Source organism: Triturus cristatus, chromosome 7 (assembly GCF_964204655.1).
Source record: "Triturus cristatus chromosome 7, aTriCri1.1, whole genome shotgun sequence".
Classification (NCBI taxonomy): domain Eukaryota; kingdom Metazoa; phylum Chordata; class Amphibia; order Caudata; family Salamandridae; genus Triturus; species Triturus cristatus.
Window position 1 is genome coordinate 1,229,048,663 of NC_140590.1, and position 19,076 is coordinate 1,229,067,738.

Genomic DNA, 19,076 nt, shown 5'->3' on the forward strand with positions numbered 1-19,076 from the left:
GGCGGCCATTCCAGGGGTGGCATAATACATGCTTCAGCCCCTGGTAGGCCCTGGGTACACCGATGCCCTGGATACCTGTGGTATGCTGAGACAGGGACTGACAAGGCGGCCCAGTTCCAATTAGTGGATGCACCTAATGTACATGTGTGTTAATTTCGAGAGAGAACAGCTAGGCTGTGGGTCTGATTGGCAGGCCCACAGCCGGAGAAAGTCGTAAACCAATGAAGCAAAAGCAAAAAATCTGGGTGATCATAGGATTGCAGACCCTACTCTCCTACAGGTGTGGTTGTGGGTGTGTGTGTGGTTGTGTGTGAGAGTGGTTGTGTGTGTGAGTGGTTGTGTGTGTGAGTGGTTGTGTGTGTGTGGTTGTGTGTGTGGGTGGGTGTGGTTGTTTGTAGTTGTGGTTGTGTGTTGGTGTGGTTGTGTGTGTTTGTAGTTGTGGTTGTGTGTGTGTTTGTGTGTGCTTGTGGTTGTGTGTGTGGTTGTGGTGTTGTGATTGTGTGGTCGTGTGTGTAGTTGTGGTTGTGTGTAGTTGTGGTTGTGTGCGGTTGTGTGCGAGTGGTTGTGTGTGTGTCATTGTGTGTGTGGGTGTATGTGTGTTTGTGTGGTTTTGTGTGTTTTTGGTTGTGTGTGGTTGTGTGGGTGTGTGTGTGTGGTTGTGTGTATGTGGTTGTGTTTGTGTGTAGTTGTGGCTGTGAGTGGTTGTGTGTAGTTGTGTGTGTGGTTGTGTGTTTGTGGTGGTGTGTGTGGTTGTGTTTGCTTGGCTGTGGTTGTGTGTGGTTGTGAGTGATTGTGGTTTTGTGTGGTTGTGGGTGTGTGTGTGGTTGTGTGTGAGAGTGGTTGTGTGTGTGAGTGGTTGTGTGTGTGTGGTTGTGTGTGTGTGGTTGTGTGTGTGGGTGTGTGTGGTTGTTTGTGGTTGTTTGTAGTTGTGGTTGTGTGTTGGTGTGGTTGTGTGTGTTTGTAGTTGTGGTTGTGTGTGTGTTTGTGTGTGCGGTTGTGGTGTTGTGATTGTGTGGTCGTGTGTGTAGTTGTGGTTGTGTGTGTAGTTGTGGTTGTGTGTGGTTGTGTTTGTGGTTGTGTGCGTGGTTGTGTGTGTGTGGCTGTGGTTGTGTGTGGTTGTGTGCGAGTGGTTGTGTGTGTGTCGTTGTGTGTTTGTGTGGTTTTGTGTGTTTTTGGTTGTGTGTGGGTGTTTGTGTGTGTGGTTGTGTGTATGTGGTTGTGTTTGTGTGTAGTTGTGGTTGTGTGTGGTTGTGTGTGTGTGGGAGGGTGTTTGTGGTTGTGTGTAGTTGTAGTTGTGTGTGGGTGTGGTTGTGGGTGTGTGGTTGTGTGTAGTTGTGTGTGGGTGTGTGTGAGGTTGTGTGTGTGGTTGTGAGTGGTCGTGGCTTTGGTTGTGTGTTTCTGTTTGTGTGTGGCTGTGTGTGTGGTTGTGTGTGTGTGGTTGTGTGTGCATGGTTGTGTGTGTGGTTGTGGGTGTGTGTGTGGTTGTGTGTGGTTGTGAGTGATTGTAGTTGTGTGTGTGTGGTTGTGTGTGCTTGTGTGGTTGTGGGTGTGTGTGTGGTTGTGTGTGTGTGTGGTTGTGTGTGCTTGTGTGTGGTTGGGTGTGGGTGGGGTGGTGGGTGTGTGGTTGTGTGTGTGTGGTTGTGTGTGTGTGTGGTTCTGTGTGTGGTGGTTGTGTGTGTGGTTGTGTGTGTGGCTGTGGTTGTGTGTGGTTGTGTGCGAGTGGTTGTGTGTGTCGTTGTGTGTGTGGGTGTATGTGTGTTTGTGTGGTTTTGTGTGTTTTTGGTTGTGTGTGGTTGTGTGGGTGTGTATGTGGTTATGTTTGTGTGTAGTTGTGGCTGTGAGTGGTTGTGTGTAGTTGTGGTTGTGTGTGTGGTTGTGTGTTTGTGGTGGTGTGTGTGGTTGTGTTTGCTTGGCTGTGGTTGTGTGTTGTGAGTGATTGTGGTTTTGTGTGGTTGTGGGTGTGTGTGTGGTTGTGTGTGAGAGTGGTTGTGTGTGTGAGTGGTTGTGTGTGTGTGGTTGTGTGGTTGTGTGTGTGGGTGTGTGTGGGTGTTTGTGGTTGTTTGTAGTTGTGGTTGTGTGTGTTTGTAGTTGTGGTTGTGTGTGTGTTTGTGTGTGCTTGTGGTTGTGCGTGTGGTTGTGGTGTTGTGATTGTGTGGTCGTCTGTGTAGTTGTGGTTGTGTGTGTAGTTGTGGTTGTGTGTGTGGTTGTGTGTGTGTGGCTGTGGTTGTGTGTGGTTGTGTGTGTGTCGTTGTGGGTTTGTGTGGTTTTGTGTGTTTTTGGTTGTGTGTGGGTGTTTGTGTGGTTGTGTGTATGTGGTTGTGTTTGTGTGTAGTTGTGGTTGTGTGTGGTTGTGTGTGTGTGGGAGGGTGTTTGTGGTTGTGTGTAGTTGTGTGTGGGTGTGGTTGTGGGTGTGTGGTTGTGTGTAGTTGTGTGTGGGTGTGTGTGAGGTTGTGTGTGTGGTTGTGAGTGGTTGTGGCTTTGGTTGTGTGTTTGTTTGTGTGTGTGGCTGTGTGTGTGGTTGTGTGTGTGTGTGGTTGTGTGTGCATGGTTGTGTGTGTGGTTGTGGGTGTGTGTGTGGTTGTGTGTGGTTGTGAGTGATTGTAGTTGTGTGTGTGGTTGTGTGTGCTTGTGTGGTTGTGGGTGTGTGTGTGGTTGTGTGTGTGATTGTGTGTGTTATTGTGTGTGGTTGTGTGTGTGTGTGTGGTTGTGTGTGCTTGTGTGTGGTTGGGTGTGGGTGGGGTGGTGGGTGTGTGTGGTTGTGTGTGTGTGTGGTTCTGTGTGTGGTGGTTGTGTGTGTGGCTGTGGTTGTGTGTGGTTGTGTGCGGTTCTGTGTGTGGCTGTGCGTGGTTGTGTGTGTGTGGCTATGGTTGTGTGTGGTTGTGTGCGAGTGGTTGTGTCGTGTGTGTGGGTGTATGTGTGTTTGTGTGGTTTTGTGTGTTTTTGGTTGTGTGTGGTTGTGTGGGTGTTTGTGTGTGTGGTTGTGTGTATGTGATTGTGTGTATGTGGTTGTGTGTGGTTGTGTGTGTGGGGGGGTGTTTGTGGTTGTGTGTAGTTGTGTGTGGGTGTGTGTGTGGTTGTGAGTGGTTGTGGCTTTGGTTGTGTGTTTCTGTTTGTGTGTGTGGCTGTGTGTGTGGTTGTGTGTGCATGGTTGTGTGTGTGGTTGTGGGTGTGTGTGTGGTTGTGTGTGGTTGTGGGTGTGTGTGGTTGTGGATTTGTGGGTGTGGGTTGTGTGTGTGGTTGTGTGTGGGTGTGGTTGTGTGTGTGCGCGGTTCTGAGTGGTTGTGTGTGTGTGGTTGTGGGTTGTGTGTAGTTGTGGTTGTGCGTGTAGTTGTGTTGTGTGTGTGTTATTGTGTGTGGTTGTGTGCGTTATTGTGTGTGGTTGTGTGCGGTTAAAGTTTTAGTCACTACTCAAAATGAAATCCATTTTATCAGCATTGCCAGTGCTTCTTTAGGTTTAATGCCCTAAATGAAACACAATGTTATAAGCATCAAAACTGGCCGAGAAGGGAGGGGGGAATGAGAGGAGCCGAGGGGAATGCGAGACAGAATGAAACTGACGAAAAGGAGCCAGAATGAAACTGACGAAAAGGGAGGAGGGAGATGCGAGCAGAGCATCAAAGGGCAGGGCGAGAAGGGAGGGGGAATGCGGGGAGCAGCTGTGCATGTGCACGCCATCGTGCACTCAAGCTTGTAGCCAGCAAAACCATGTGGGTAGCACTTTGAAAACTCACCTACTCTTCGAGCAACGCATGCACACTGACTCAGTTAGACCTAAAAAGGGTCATTTTTCACTGCGAAATTGTTGTGTGATCACGTTAAGTTTTGCGCTGTTTCCTGTCGCGGGCACTAGTCCGACCCACACAAGTGAGGCATCATTTTTCTCGGAAGACTTTGGGGGACGCGGGGATTCCAGAACTTTCAACCACAGAAATGTGGAGAAAATGTGGTTTCTTTGCCAATTTTTTAGGTTTGCAAGGGATTCTGGGTAACAGAACCTGGTGGGAGGCAGTCAAGTCATCCCATCCTGGATTACCCTGGGCGTCTAGTTTTCAAAAATGTATAGGTTTGCTACGTTTCCCTAGGTGCCGGCAGAGCTATGGTTCAAAAACTACTGCTAGGCACTTTCCCAAAAAAGGGTCATTTTTCACTGTGAAATTGAGGTGTGACCACGTTGCGTTTTGCGCCGTTTCCTGTCGCAGGCACTAGGCCGACCCACACAAGTGAGGTACCATTTTTAACGGGAGATTTAGGGTAATTCAGATTTGTAAAGCAACTGTTATTACCTATTATTTCGATGCATTTCTGCCTTCTAAATGAAAGACATTGTGTAAAAAAAAAGTCATTTTGAAAAATGACCGATAATTCTCATGTTAGTATGAGTAGTCCCAATTTCGAAAATGTGCAAATATCTACTGTTTCTAAACTCTATAATTTGTTCCCATTTCAGAAATACATAGGTGTCTTTCATACCGATTTTTCCATGTATACATTTTCCCACAATAATTGATATATACCCGGTACATAATAAAAAGTCATTGCAAATTGCTGCTCAGTTTTTGACTCTGGGTTCGAGGTGAACCTACAAGTCCTATATATCCCCACAACCAGAAAGGTCCAGCGGATGTAACGGTATATTGCTTTCAAAGAGCTGTCATAATTAGAAGAAGTTACAAGTGAAAACGTTGACACAAAGGCTGTTTTCTTCAACTAATTTTCAATTTTTCCTATATTTAACTGTTACTTTCTATAAAGAAACCTTGATGGATCTACACAAATGACCCCTTGCTGAATTCTGTCTACTTTTCTAAAATGTATAGCTTTCCAGGATCCATTATTGCTTTCATACCCATTTCTCCCATTAACTGTAAGGATGTTGAAAGCACAAAAAATAGCAAAAATAGGCTATAATGTCCCAGAAAAATGCCAAAACTGTGTCAAAAATGTTGGTTTTCTGACAAAAGTCTGTCATTCCCTAAAAGCTGGGAAATGGTGATTTCAGCCCCACAAACCCTTTTGTGATACCATTTGCAGGGAAAAACCCAGACGCTTTCATTTGCAGCCCTTTTTTCCCAATTTTTCCCCCAAAAAACAAACATTAGCTGTATTTTGGTCAATTTCAGGGACCCCTCCAGGGAAATCCACAAACCCTGGGTACCTTTACAATCCCCATGATGTTGGAAGAAAAGGACGCAAATTTGGCGTGGATACCTTACGAGGTCAAAAAGTTACAGGGGCCTAAGCGCGCACTACCCCAAATAGCCCAAAAAAGGCTTAGCACGGGGGGGGGGGGGGGGGGGGGGGGGAGGCCTAGCAGCGAAGAGGTTAATTCACGCCCCTATCACTGCAATGTAAAGAACACAGTTAGCTGCATATTTCCCCAAAACATTGTTTAAGCATGTTTTGTAATTAAATCACACGCACTCAGAATTAAAAGTCATATTGCACCGGCTGACTTGCCGATGCACCATTACTTTTAATTTCGAGTGTGCATGAATTTCTTTCAAAACGTGTTTAAGCAAAGGCTTTATATCCCTTGATTTTCTTTGTAAACACGCACCCAAATAAAGTCTTTAAATTGCAGTGATAGGAGCCTAATTTAATCGTACGTTGTGTAAATCAATCAATCACACTAGGAAATACAAGTATGCACATAATAGCCAAAAATGCTCCATCTTTCAGCACTAATGGACTAATAAGTGGCCACGGATATAAATCTCATTGAAGAGCCTGGGGTGTACGTATTCCTTTATTTCATGTTTGGTTTGCTGTCTGTGGGTTACATCCGCTCCCCCAGAGTAGCGCTGCTCCGAAGAAACATACTTACAGATTCCACTGAGCAAAAGCTTTCATCCTATGGAACGGAGTGAAAAGACAGAGTAGCAATATTTAAGCTGCGCACCTTTACCAGTGTCTAGCAGGGTTTTTGAGACAAAAGCGTCTCATAAAGCTTTCGGGTGCAAAGTGAGCTGAAAATGGGGCAAAACATGGTAATGTTAAAAGGGCCAAGATGCTCAATCTTGTAGCAGCCTTTCGAGAAATCAGAAAACCGGTGACTTGAAGCGGGGTAGCCTTTGTCTTGAGAAATAAGTTTGGTAAAGAAGCAGGAACCTTTATTGAAAAAGACCCTCAAAGATTCACTGGTCACATAATTTTTCGAGATCTCATATATTCAGAAACAAAGGATGTTCCATGGTAAAAAACCTTCAGATGTTGACACAACTTATAATAGCCAATAGGTCTCGCTTTTGGGACCTTATAAGTCTTTAGCCATGCAACAGTTAATGTGTAGTGATTAGTTACCGATCTGAGGTCGTGGACTTGGGGGGGGGGGGGGTTAGAGAAAAAGGAACAGGAAAGAGAGCAACAGGGAGCAGGAGGGGAAGAAGCACAAAGGCGACCACGAGGGGAACAAAACTCAAGATTGACCAGCTGGATCACGAATAAGAAGCAGGCAAATGAGAGTGACAGGTAAGCCAATAAATGGTAAGCAATGGGCAAACTCCAGTCGCCTGCATGCTCTTGGTAAGCCCGCAATATGTCTTGCAACATGCGACGCCTAGTAGGCGAGAACAGAAAAGTGACTAGTATCAGCAGAGTGGAGGGCCAATGAGGTGGGAAAGAGCCGTGGATACTCAAGGAGTGGAAGTGGAAGGTTCTAAAGAGAGTCCACAAAGGGGTGGACTGTCCAGGTGTGAAGTAACACAGGGAACCAATGCAATACGAATGTCTTACCTGACACCTAGAGACGTGGCTACTTAATCTACAGCACTTAGCACTCTGGGACTTGGACGTTCCTATAACATGAACAAGAAAACTACAAATACCACAGTGCAGTGAACTAAAGGCAAAAGGCCGGAGTTCGTGGGCCTGTCAACTATGCACATATGCTGACCACAGCTCTCCCTGAGCTGGAGCGGTGCCCCCGCCCCCACTCCACCTCCTCTCCCGGGAAGCAGGTTTAATTCCCTTGCCGTGTAACCCTGCAACGTGCGCGCTCCCCACCCCTTCACACTGAGCTCAGCCATTGAGGCAGCGGCTTTGATCCCTGCCAGGGTGCTGCCACCCTCCGACATTAGCTAAGTCTGGCAGACAACAATGAACAATGGCCAAGAAAACAATGAACAATCAGAAGGAAGGAAGAGCGGGTGGAGGCAGGGCAGAGAAGTGGCAAAACCGAGCCGGGGGTGGGGAGTAGCCAGAGGCTCGGTTGCTATCTCCCCTAGCAACCCCAGGCACCCCAATGAGGACCTAGCACTGGAGGGAGGCAGGCGAGGGCGTGGTGTACAGGTGAGATGCTGCACTGGAACTATTGTGCAGTTGTGAGAAGGGTGGCGATGAAGTGCCCTGGGACGGGGTGAAGAGTGCAGGTGAAAGCAGGGGGGTGTAGTGTGCAAACAAAGAGCTCAACAGTAAAAGGGTGGAGGTGAGATATGGCTTAAGGGCCAAATGTGACGCTTTTGGAAACGGAAAACTAGGTTCAAATCCTGGCGTCGATTCAACAGCCTGTGACTCTGGGCAAGTCACCTAATCTACACGCGCCTTAAGCAAAATGAACCTTTGTATAATAAAAGTGGTGCTGTTGTAGGAGAGGGGTGTACTGTACAGGTATGGGAGGGAGGGAATTTGCGCAGTGCTCAGAATAGTTGTAGTATGCAGGGCATATATGAAATCTATGCATTGCAGTGGGGGCATCTGTCGCCCCCCCTTCAATCCATGGCCTAAGAATAACGGTGAGAGATGGCAGTCTTGGGGGCCCTCGTGACAATTTCCAGGGGCCCCCATTGTTTTATGTTAAGCCACTGGTATTATGTAGATTGAGCAGGAAGCTGACGGGAAGAGTGTGGAGTACAGTGGAAGGAGCGACAGATGTGTGCAGTGGCACCCTGGCAGATTTAACTGGTGTATGGTACAGAGGCAGGGGTTGAGGGCGGTGTGCAGGGAGGTGGGGTTGTAGTTTACACGCCGCGGGATAAAGCGGTGCAGCGCGTGCAAGGAGCTGAAACAGCGGTGCGCAGGTTGGGTTAGGCAGGAGAGATGTGTACAGCTGTAAGTGCACAGCACAAGGGGTACCATGCACGGACCCCAGAAACACATGCAGCAACAGCAAGCGAGGTGGTCCAGCTGGCACAGAAACACACACAGTGGCAGCATGAGTGCCGCCTCTGGCTGACCACGGAAACATATACAGCGACAGCTAGAGATGTTCATATAACTGGCCAATGGCCACAGAAACACACGCTGTAGTGACAGCCAGGTTTTCCCAGGTGGAACTGGTCGGGTTATGGTGCGGTCTCAGTGTCTGTGTTACGTAGTAGAACATCGGCCGCCAATGTGAATGGTTGGGACAGGCACGGTAGCGCTGCTGTCTCCATTTGAAAATCGCGCGCAAGGCGCGCTCTGTGGTGGGGGAGGGGCATGCGTTGAGGCATGGGAGAGCGAGTGGAATGCCAGATGGCAGATGCGTGTGTGAGTGAGAGGGGTGAAAAGCCGCAAAAAGTGAAAGTGATCGCCAAAGTGAAAGTGATCGCCCGAGACGGAAGAAAGACAGATGGCGGCTGTGCGCGTGCACACGCTTGAGGCCAGCAAAAGCCTGTGGGTAGCACTTTCAAAACCCACTTACTACATTTCTCGCAGCGCATGCGCTGGCTCAGCGAGACCTAAAAAGCACATCACACTGTGGAACACTTTCCTTCTCCTTGCTGAGGCGCACTGCACTGCATGAAATGTCCCTTTGCCAAACTTATTTTGCCTACAAAACACACCATTTTGGGTCATGAGGACTTCTTTATAAAATTTGACACTGTGCTCCACACGTTATTATGTAATATGAGCACAACTAGGACTCTTTAGGAAATGCTATAAAGGAGCGTTTATCACATCGGTGTTGCCCTTCCTCGTAGGCCTACTTCTGGGCCTCTCAAATGGTGGTACTGAAAGAAATGGAACTCCCCACCCTCCAACGACCAAAATGGTCTTGGTCTTCAATGGCTTAGAGCAGTGGGATGTTAAGTGTTATCCCTTTGTCATATGAATGAGCCATTTATTAACAACCTTTCTAAAATGGGTCTGGTGCTCTAGTATCCAAGTCTTAAAGTGGTCACTGTCTCAGCATTATAAGAACTCTATTCCGGCAGTTATGTGGTGGGAAGAGGTGGAGTGCACTGTACAACTGCGCAAATACCTTTGCCAATGTTATACAAGGATTTTTATGACATCAGTATTGCCCTTCTTAATATGAGAAAGTACTTTGAGCTACTCAACTGATGGTACTGAATGTTTTATCTGTCCTTTTTGTTCCCTCCAAGAACCACTGCCAACAACTTATCGGAATGCCTTGGGCGATATCGGATATCTCAGAGTATATATGGAAAAAATTTGGGTGAAAGGAAACAGTTACTCATAATGTAAAGTGAACCATGCTATTCTAGAGGATATTGGTACTGTTGAATAACTGGGGTACTACTGATGGGTTCCCATACTCTACTACAATATGAAATAATGTACATTGTGTTTGAAAATATGCTTTACTGCTCGGTTGCTAACCAATGTCAAGACTTGAAAATAATGTGAAAACAAAAAAACTAAGCTGCTTTTAAAAATGTGCTATTGTCACTCAATCATGCTCTGTTGACTGGATTCACACACGATGGTCGATCTGCATTACCAATCGACCACTCGCACTCAGAACCAAGTAACTACGTAGTCAAGAGAACCAATGAACCACTTGTGTTGTTATACTTGTCAAAACTTGCTTTATATGTACATCAATTCACTTACAGACGTGAACTTTGATTGCTAATTATGCTACTGGAGCCCCATGTGCAGTGTGAGAGTCGCAGCAAAGAGGCATTCTTTTTCTTTCTACATCCTTCTCCCAACATGATATAACTGAAAGCATCTCCCAAGTCCACCTCACATTTCATGATGGTATTGTTGTGACCACGCAACATATATCTTCTGCAGCAGCTAGCTCTGTTGGCACGATGTATATTTCATGCACATTTGCAGCCTGTCTCATCTAAAAGCTTAATTGCCTTCTGTCTGCCACATAGCCCTTGATCTACAGTGACAACTGAACCTTAACAGTTTACTTTTTCTACAAAGTAGCTCAATGTCTCAGTTCATACCACAGTATCTTTGTGGCCCATTCAGTCTGAACCCTGCTTTTTTCTAATCACCTCTTACCTGCAAATCAAACCATCTTCATATCTTAAAATGTAATTCATCTGTCATTGTTTACACCATTATCCTACAACGCTAAACATACAAGAGCTACTGAATTGCCAACGTTGTGCAAAAAGCTAAGTCACCACCTTTTCAAAATTCCACATCATTCTACAAAATGCCTCTTTTCTTACTTGAAGGAAAAGACTGCTAAACTGAGATGTTACCTGCTTCAAGGCACTATATAAAATTAAAGTAAACATGCTGCATTCTGGTTAGTAATCTACAAAATTCGACAAAAATAATGTTGAGAATTACAGTACATTCCTTCTAGTTTCACAACAAATCTGTTGAAGGAGTGGGCCTGCTGTCACTGACTGAGCAGTCCGCCCTTTTCTTTGCCATCATCCAGCATATGCACACCCAATTCTGGACGGGAAACGGCCTTAACAACGCGGGCAGAGCCATGCGTGGTGTTTCCCTGCTAGCTCAACCACACATATGCATGGTTAAGATACTGGAATGGAGGGGCCCACGAGTAGGAAGGATCGGGAGAGGATGCAGTGAGGTAAGTGGGTCTGGGCCAGGGTTTTGGGGGTGGTCAGGTAGTTACTAGGGCCCAGGGGAGCCAGGGTAGTGTTTAGGGCTAAAGAGGGGGGGGGATAGTGTTTAGGGCTGGGGGGGTCAGGTAGTGTTTAAGGCTCAGGATATCAGAGTAGTGTTTAGGGCTGGGGGTCCGGGTAGTGTTTAGGACTGGAGGGTCCAGGTAGTGTTTAGGGATCGGGGGAGAGGGGAAGTGTTTTTCTGGCTCGGGCAGCATTTGGGCTTAGGGGGTCGGTTTTAGGGCTCTTTGAGGTGTGATCTTTACCATGCATTCCTTTACCAGTCATGTCTTTACCACTAAATTGCATGGTAAAGGAGTGTGTTTAGATGCATTCGTTGTGGGGGCCGCATAGTAGAGGCCCATGTGGTTTAACCATGGGCGCCTCTGTCATACAACCATTGTAAACACTACTGTTCTAAAATGATATTCTGCCCTGTAATTTAATCTAATTCACTGTCATCAATGAGTTTATTTCTGTAAATTGTTTCTAAATCTGGTGTTAATAAATGCTGAATACCTCTGTATGTATTTAAGTGTGTCGGTGCCCAAAAGTGGTTGTGATGCAATCACGAAGATTGGAAATTACCAATGGCCATATTCGCTGGGCAATACTGCTTTTTCAATCGCCCACAAAGCAGGTCACAGCTCACAACAGTCCTAAAATGTGTCTCATTGTAATGTTCAAGCACAACTGGTCTGGCAGTTCAGGATGGACTAGTCCCATGGGTAACAGGGTCAAGTCTGATTTTCATATGGCTGGGTGCAAACTGGAATGGCATTGTGAGACCAAAAAAAACTATGGATTGAGGCCCAAATCTCTTGACTGGGGGTGAGTGTTTGACACTGTTCGGCATTTCATCCATCAATTGTTCTTTTTGCATGCGTCATCACAAATGGGACGGGATGCCCAGACATAGGTCCCATGCCACTGGATTCCTGCTATCCAGGCTGATGAGGAGTGATACCCCAAAACAAATCCTAGGATGCTTGTTTCCAGTCCAGGGAGGACCTTGTCTGGCAGTTTGGGCTCGACTGTTCCCATGAGGAGCAGGGTCAAGACGGATTTGCATATGGCTGTGTCTAAACTGGAATGGCATGGTGAGCAAAAATAATTATGGGTTGAGCCCCGGATCTCTGAATGGAGGCTAGTGTTTGACACTGTTAAGCATTCCATCCATGAATTGCTCTTTTTGCATTGTCACCTGATGTAGGACTGTTATGCCCAGATACGAGTCCTGTGCTCCCCATGCCACTGGATTCAAGCTACCCTGGATGATCAGGGAATATTACCGAAACCAGTCCAATGATGCTTATTTCCAGCCCAGGGAGGACCTGGCCTGGCAGTTCAGGCTGGATTGTTCCCATGGGGAGCAGGGTCGAGACTGGTTTGTATATGACTGGGTTCAAACTGGAATGACATGGTGAGCAAAAAAAATAAAAAGAAAAACAATGGATGTATGTCCAGATTTGTGGGTGGGGTGGGGTGGGGGGATTTAGGGACACTGTTCAGCATTTCGTCCATCAGTTCTTTTTAAATTAAACACAACATGGGTCACATGTCCTTTGGGTTGAGACATTGTAGAAGACCAGGGATCATTCATAATTCACAGCGCGATGACTGTTTCACCATCAGATCACGGTAAAGGCTGTGATTCGTTTGATGTACCATAGGTTGCTCAGAAAGTCTTGCACTCAAGAAGGATGCACAACTCAGACTGCAACTTTACGTTCTAATGATGGAAAGGTTGGTTAACCATATGTTTTACAATCAATTCAACTGCATCTTCCATGATTGCAGCAGATGCAGTATTCTAACAGAACGTGGACACAGGCTCTGATCCGTTTTTCGTTCAACCATGGCACAATTCCACCATTTTGGGAATAACTACCCTCCACCCAGCATGGTCTTCATCACCAGAATTTGGCCCACACTCCACAGCATCAAGCTCAGTGAAATATCTTTCTACTGGACCATGGAACGCAACAGAGATCAGTCTGGAGGCTCTGGTACCCCAAAACCAGTGCTTAGACTCCCTAAAAATATACTACGTTTGAAATTCAAGGATGTCACGGAACCACTGCAGGTGTGGACGATTGTGCTGAAGCTCCCTTACACAAAAATGGGTGGAATAGCCACGCCATTAAATAATCGTCACCTCCTGCTTGCTCCATCTGTAAAATTATTTAATGAAAGAAACCATTACCGCCATTATATAAATTAGATAACATTTTGGAAACAGTGGAAAATACACTGTCCTGGATAGTGTCTGTCTGCTGCTGTATCGTGGTTCCAGTGTGGCTGTACTACAAATCAGTTGTTCAGTGACTAAACTGAGAGCCCTGTCTCCGGCACACCAAAGAATAGGTCATTGAAGCCCTCTCCACGACGAGTGGGCCACCACAGTCCGACATTAAATGAATTCCTCCCTATATGATGTCAACCGCACACATAACCCATGCCACAAAGTTGTGGAACTAATGGGTGCACTACATTTTTTAAGAAAAAAAAGGAACAAAATAATTAATAGCATAAAACATATTTATTAACTGGGTTCTCGTGGGTGAAGTAATGTTCCATATTTCATGTGGTCATCCAGCTTCAGGCGGGGGTGATGTAGTTAGAATAATTAAACTAAACATCGATAGTCACCACACTCAAACGCTACTATAAAAGGCTGGTCATTCATATAACAATCCAAAATTCATTGCTCACTCTATGCTCATCACTAACAGTAGGAGAATGTGAAGGAAATATGATGCTATATCATCGATACCTGTGGTCACAATCCAGCTGTCTCAGTGTGTCAAATTGACTCAAAACAATTTTATAGAACCGCTACTCTCCAGAACACTGTATAGGACTGGGTTATTCATTTCTCAGTATAACATGCATGGAGAGGAAGAAAAGGTACCAATAAGCGTTAGATATTTTGTATTTAATGATTCAGGTTGACTGGTTTAGCCAACTCGGCAATTAACTCATCCTTGAAGATGTTACTTAGCAACGGTGGACTACACAACTGCACATATTCTCAGATTTTTGAAAAATGGATGCATACATTACACAATGCTCACACATTTAAAAAGCTTTGAAGTAAATTAAACATGGAGGTGCTCTTGAATTAATTAAAAGGTTGGAAATAAAAATATTCACATTTTTCGGGACATCAGCAAGGCAGTTTTCAACCAAAGTGACCAATACAAAACTGTATCTTTGCACATCATATTTTTCTATTTAAATTGAATTCTCCCTTTTATAACAATGAAAAGTATTTTGTGTTAATCTGTGCTGCTCTACAAATAAAGAACAGTTATATCTATGTATATGATGCCAGTTTAGAAATTAAGGTGGAAGTAACTAATGTTGAAGTGGGCAATAAAAACACTGTTGCCTCCCTCATGACAGAGTGAATATGCTTAGGTGTACGAAAGGGTGCGTCATCATCTGAACCGGTAGATTCAGTCTGTATCCACCATCTTTGGCAGCTTGTGACACACAACGCAGTAGGCTACACGTGCACAGAAGAAGCTCCAAAGATCGAAGTTATTGAAGTGACTGTTGTTTTCTAGAAGCTTTCCTCAGTCCTGCCTACTTGCAGAGACAATTCCAATTCAGTTGAGAAATACAAAGAGCTACATGACAAATAAACAGGAATGAGACTGGCTAGGTTTTATATTCAAATTGTTAAGACTTGAAACCGAGTGCACCACAAAGGTTCAACCACAAAAGAGGGTAAAGGAAGTTAGAGAGGAATGGGACAGAAACAGACAGAGCAAGGAAAAGTTAGGGCTTCACCTGGGGCCAGTGCGTCGGGTATAAGCAGAGAAACTGCAGAGTGGAGGGTCCTACTGCTGAAATAAAAGCGAAAGCTGAACTTAAAACATACAAATGAGTGAAGGATAAGCGAATATAATGAACAATGTATTAAAGTATTTATCTTCATTAAAGGTTAAGTCTAAACGTTCATTTTGTATGTTTAAAGTTAACTAGCTTTCAAGCTGAAGCAAAGTTTCAAAATATTTCTGTTTAAATACAATTTACAAAATTCATAGGCTCCTCTACAACCTGAGGTACTAACAAACGTAAATGGTCGATACATCAACATTATCTTTGGAGTAAAAAAGTGCTTCTCTCCAAATCTCTTGAGGGCCGTACAAAATATTCAACCATCTGAAGTTAAACTTGTGAAATATAATACCGTGCTTTAACAAAATGTCAATAAAAGAAACGTTATTTGTGTATGTCAGACATATGCTTCCTGATACAAGTGGTGAAATACAATGATGAAAGGGCACCACCAATTAACAAGGAGATTACATTGTTTCACCTATGGACAAAGTGCACAGGTGTTAGAGTAACATGCTTACAGCCCTTAAATGGATGTGGCTATGAGCTACCTGCTCTTCTTTGGCACTGGTTCTTCATGAGTCATTGTTGAGCACACCATTCTTGAGTGTTCAGCCCCACAATTAGAACAGATATGCTTGAAGAAGCAATCTGGCCCAAAGATGCAGATATCTCGATTGTATGCAAAGCAAATATTCTTTAGGACATTGCTATTTTCTGGAGCCACTGCAAGTTTGCATGGCTGTGCTGGAGGCACTGCAAGTTTGCGTAGTAGTGGTGGAGGCACTGCAAGCTTGCGTAGCAATGGTGGAGGCACTGCAAGCTTGCGTAGCAATGGTGGAGGCACTGCAAGCTTGCGTAGCAATGGTGGAGGCACTGCAAGCTTGCAGGGCTGTTTTGAATCTACTGCAGGTTTGTGCGGTTGTGCTTGAGCCACTGCAGGTGTGGATGATTGTGCTGGAGCCACTGTAGGTGTGCACGATTGTGCTGGAGCCACTGTAGGTTTGTGCGATTGTGTTTTAGAAAATGCAAATTCACATAGCTCAGACCAAAGCCCCAAGTGTATCATTGACCAGCTTACATCTGGCTGGGCCGCTTTCAATTTACGAAATTTTTCGTCATAAAGCAGCCAACAGCCATCGGGCCCTTCTTCTTGGGCCTTGCGGATAGTTTCACCATAGTCAAATAAGCCTTTAATTTTGTCCGGCGCATCTTCCAACAGGATGGCTGCCATAATAGCTAAGCCTCTCTGCCACACCACAATAGATTTGCGACTGGGCTTCTTGCGTCGTTTTCTACCACTACCTGGTAGCAGAGCGAACATATCGAAGTACTGCAAAGTTGCCACAGTCAACCGGAATTGTTTGGGGACATGAGCTGCCAATGGCGAACACAAAATAAACCCATCTGGCAGGTGCATAATCGGTCTCTCAACTGCGACTGACGGTAACACAGGCATTGTTGGGACCAGCGCCACTTGCGCCGCCACTGATCTAGCTAAAAGGGTGGGAGCCATAGACAGCTTGGCCAAAGAATCAGGAGATTTGTCACACACAGGACCATGGATCGATGCAGCCTCACGTGAACTAACTAGGCTTCTACCGGTGGAGGTGTCCATCGGTCCATGCATTAACTCTATTCCCGATGTCGCGGACACTCCAAGGGCCAGACTGTCAGTCGGTATTTCCATACTGTAAAAACAGTCATAATATGCTCTGGTCGCCTCAAAAATGAACCGCTGTATCTTCAGATGAAGTGTTGACTCGCTAAAAACTGGTAGACTCCTATGAGATGTACTCTGCGCCTGGGAGAGGTCTTGCTCACTCCACGATGACCTTGCTATCGTTTGACCTCCGGAATCATTACTACTCGGGTCAGCTGTTTCCTCCTCCTGCTCCTCTTCTTCTTCCTCCGCTTCATCCTCAGATTCCTGGCTGGCCAATGGGATGTCAGGATCTGCTTTGGATGATAAGAGGTCAAAAATATCAAAGTTTTTCCGTGGAACACTGCCAAAGCGAGTTCCCTGTTGCGTGCTTCCTCTTAAATCACCGCCGAATGCCTGGTCCTCACTGCTCTCTGGGGGGAAAAGAACTACTCCACCACGCAAGAGGGTGTCAATTACAAAGCTCCAGCCCCTTCGCACCTGCACCTCCCAGGCCATTAGCACGATTTCCTCATCACTTAACTCCATCTCGCTCTTCCTTAATCACTTCACTGGCACTGAATTGACGCCGGTGGGTACTTCTGCCACTTTTCCATGCTGTCCGCTTCGTCTGGAAAATGCCCCTTTGTGCTGGAGACAAAACACAAAGTTTATAGAGAAATAAGATCGAGTCTTGATCAAACAAATTTTCCCCTCGCCCAAGTACCTCGATTTCACTAAATATAAAAATGTTTGCGACCGTCTAATCACGGCAGCAGCTCTCAACAATTACCTACCTATCCACCCTTCGTCAAGCACCGCCTCCCCACCACTAGTCTTTTAAAACCACTTTTTTTGCATTATAGTAAACAAATAGAAGCTCCTCCCTTTAACTCTGAACACGCCACCAAGAGGAAGCATTATGATCCAATTAAAGCAGAACTAGAAATCGGGAAGAGGAATTGCGTTTTGCGGGGGTCATAGGTTATCAACTGGTGGTCACTGCGTGTATGTATGTTTTACAAAGACGAGTCTTTGCTGTGCGGACGTTGGGTATCTCTGGTTAAGGTAGGATGCTGTTACGTTTGTACCGAAACAGGGGCATCAAAAATGTATTCTCCTCTCACCTTCTCCGCTACAGGAACAAGACAGTCTTCCCAACGGTATGAAACTCGGCGCACGGTACATGACGCGGGCTCGCTTCAAGACGTCATCACGTACGTGGAGCCACAGTAACCAAGGAGAAAACGATCCAAAACCTAGCACCGCCCACAAAACGAGCGGCTCAAGCACAAAGGAACCCGACCTAATAAACAAGCATTTGCAATGCAATACGTCGCGCAATGACAATGACTTTTCTTTATGTTTTGGTTTTTAAAATGTAAATAAAAGGCATTGTCATTTACAATGCCAGTAGCTGAAACTCACGTTCATTTTTCTTGCTCTTTGTGAAACTTGCAAAGCGTTCTCAGTTATACGCCATGTGAAGGTTTTTATATGTAACAAGATAATTTCAAGGCAGAGTGAGATCATTTTCCACTCTAATCGAAACCAGCTAAGCCAGAAACTGTGAAGATTTTCGGTCTGCACGAGAATGCCTTGAGCAGAGCTTATCCATGCACAGGCTAAGAGCTCGAAGTGTTTTGCAAAGTATAAGTAAGGCAACACCATTTTGTTAGGGCTTAGTTCATAATTTTGACACAGATGAGGCAAAGAGTAAACGTTTACAAACTTAGGAAGTTTTTATCATAGAAATAAATAATACGCAAAAAACACACGCCCTGCTTCCCACTACACATGCACAGGCCTGATGCCCAAAGAAGTTCGCAGCACAATGCTCGCTTTCTGGATTCGTGCATCCTCACACTTGGTGCTATGAGGTTTTCTCTAATTCTTCACAGCACAGGGGCTGTTCGCAGTTAGGCCCGAACTTCTTGCCTCCTTAATATTAATGGGACGTTACCCCGTTTTCCAGCGGACAGTGAACAGTAGGAAATGCTGAAACACATGCTAGCACTCATATTTGAAGAGCGCCAGCACAGGGGGCGCTCCTGCTTACACTGTGAGAACGGGTACTGCCAGACCCTCGGCAGCAGGGAACCCCTACAAGCTTTGCAATCCTACATGTGGGCACAGAGCATCTGCGTGTGCCATAGCAAGCTGCGGGTGAGAAGTAAAGGCCCTTTAACAAGCCCCTTTTCCACGCGACTCATAAGAGTTCAAAGGATATCTACTGTGATTCGTAATGACAAATTCATGTCCAAGGCACTTCTGTGCAGTGCGGCTTATGATGCAGGTCACACATAGAACCATTGTATAGTTTAGAGGGTTGAGTGCCCACTGCAGAAAGCTGTATCTCATTTGCTGGTTACAGATCCAAAAACCCGCAGGGCCAAGTAAGGCGTTCATCCTCTCAAGGCTGATATGATGTTATTAGAGAACCCAGAGTATATTCAGTTTGGATTGTGTGCTACAAAAATGGACAATAGTACTAAAACCATTACTTCAAACCAAAAGCAGACTACCTTATTCAAGAGCCTAAAAGTTCCACACAAGCATGAAAACCCATAACAGACCCTTTTTGTGCCATGAACTCCAGTAGAGCACAGCCATTCTAGGCTCTCAACTCTTATTTCCGATACCCCGATCAGTCATTTCTAAGGGCCTGGTGCAGCTGGCAGAACAAAGGATCTATTACCAGCACCCGGGTGTGGATCATGACACCACCCGTCCCACACGGGACCGGAGTCTGCAACAAGGTGTGTGCTAAATAAACTACCAGCCCTCTTGGCAGGCACAGGTGCCAAGGCACAGCAGGT

At 45.6% G+C, this 19,076-nt stretch overlaps 2 protein-coding genes across 4 annotated transcripts in view; one reads left to right on the plus strand and one right to left on the minus strand.

The window, feature by feature from the left end:
• The window catches only part of LOC146811672 (microfibril-associated glycoprotein 4-like), a 639,295-nt gene that overhangs the window by 32,034 nt on the left and 588,185 nt on the right, over positions 1–19,076 (plus strand). The window lies entirely within an intron of this gene.
• LOC146811673 (uncharacterized) lies at positions 13,290–17,516 on the minus strand. 2 transcript variants are annotated; one of them, XM_085618648.1, is made up of 2 exons: positions 17,385–17,516; positions 13,290–16,908 (listed from the first exon to the last, which is right to left on the minus strand). In XM_085618648.1, exon 2 carries the CDS (start codon positions 16,804–16,806, stop codon positions 15,163–15,165), a length of 1,644 nt encoding a protein of 547 aa, XP_085474774.1. In that variant the 5' UTR covers positions 16,807–16,908; positions 17,385–17,516; the 3' UTR covers positions 13,290–15,162. The 2 variants fall into 2 exon arrangements, with proteins under 2 accessions (XP_085474774.1, XP_085474775.1); XM_085618649.1 differs by lacking the exon at positions 17,385–17,516 and adding an exon at positions 17,055–17,086.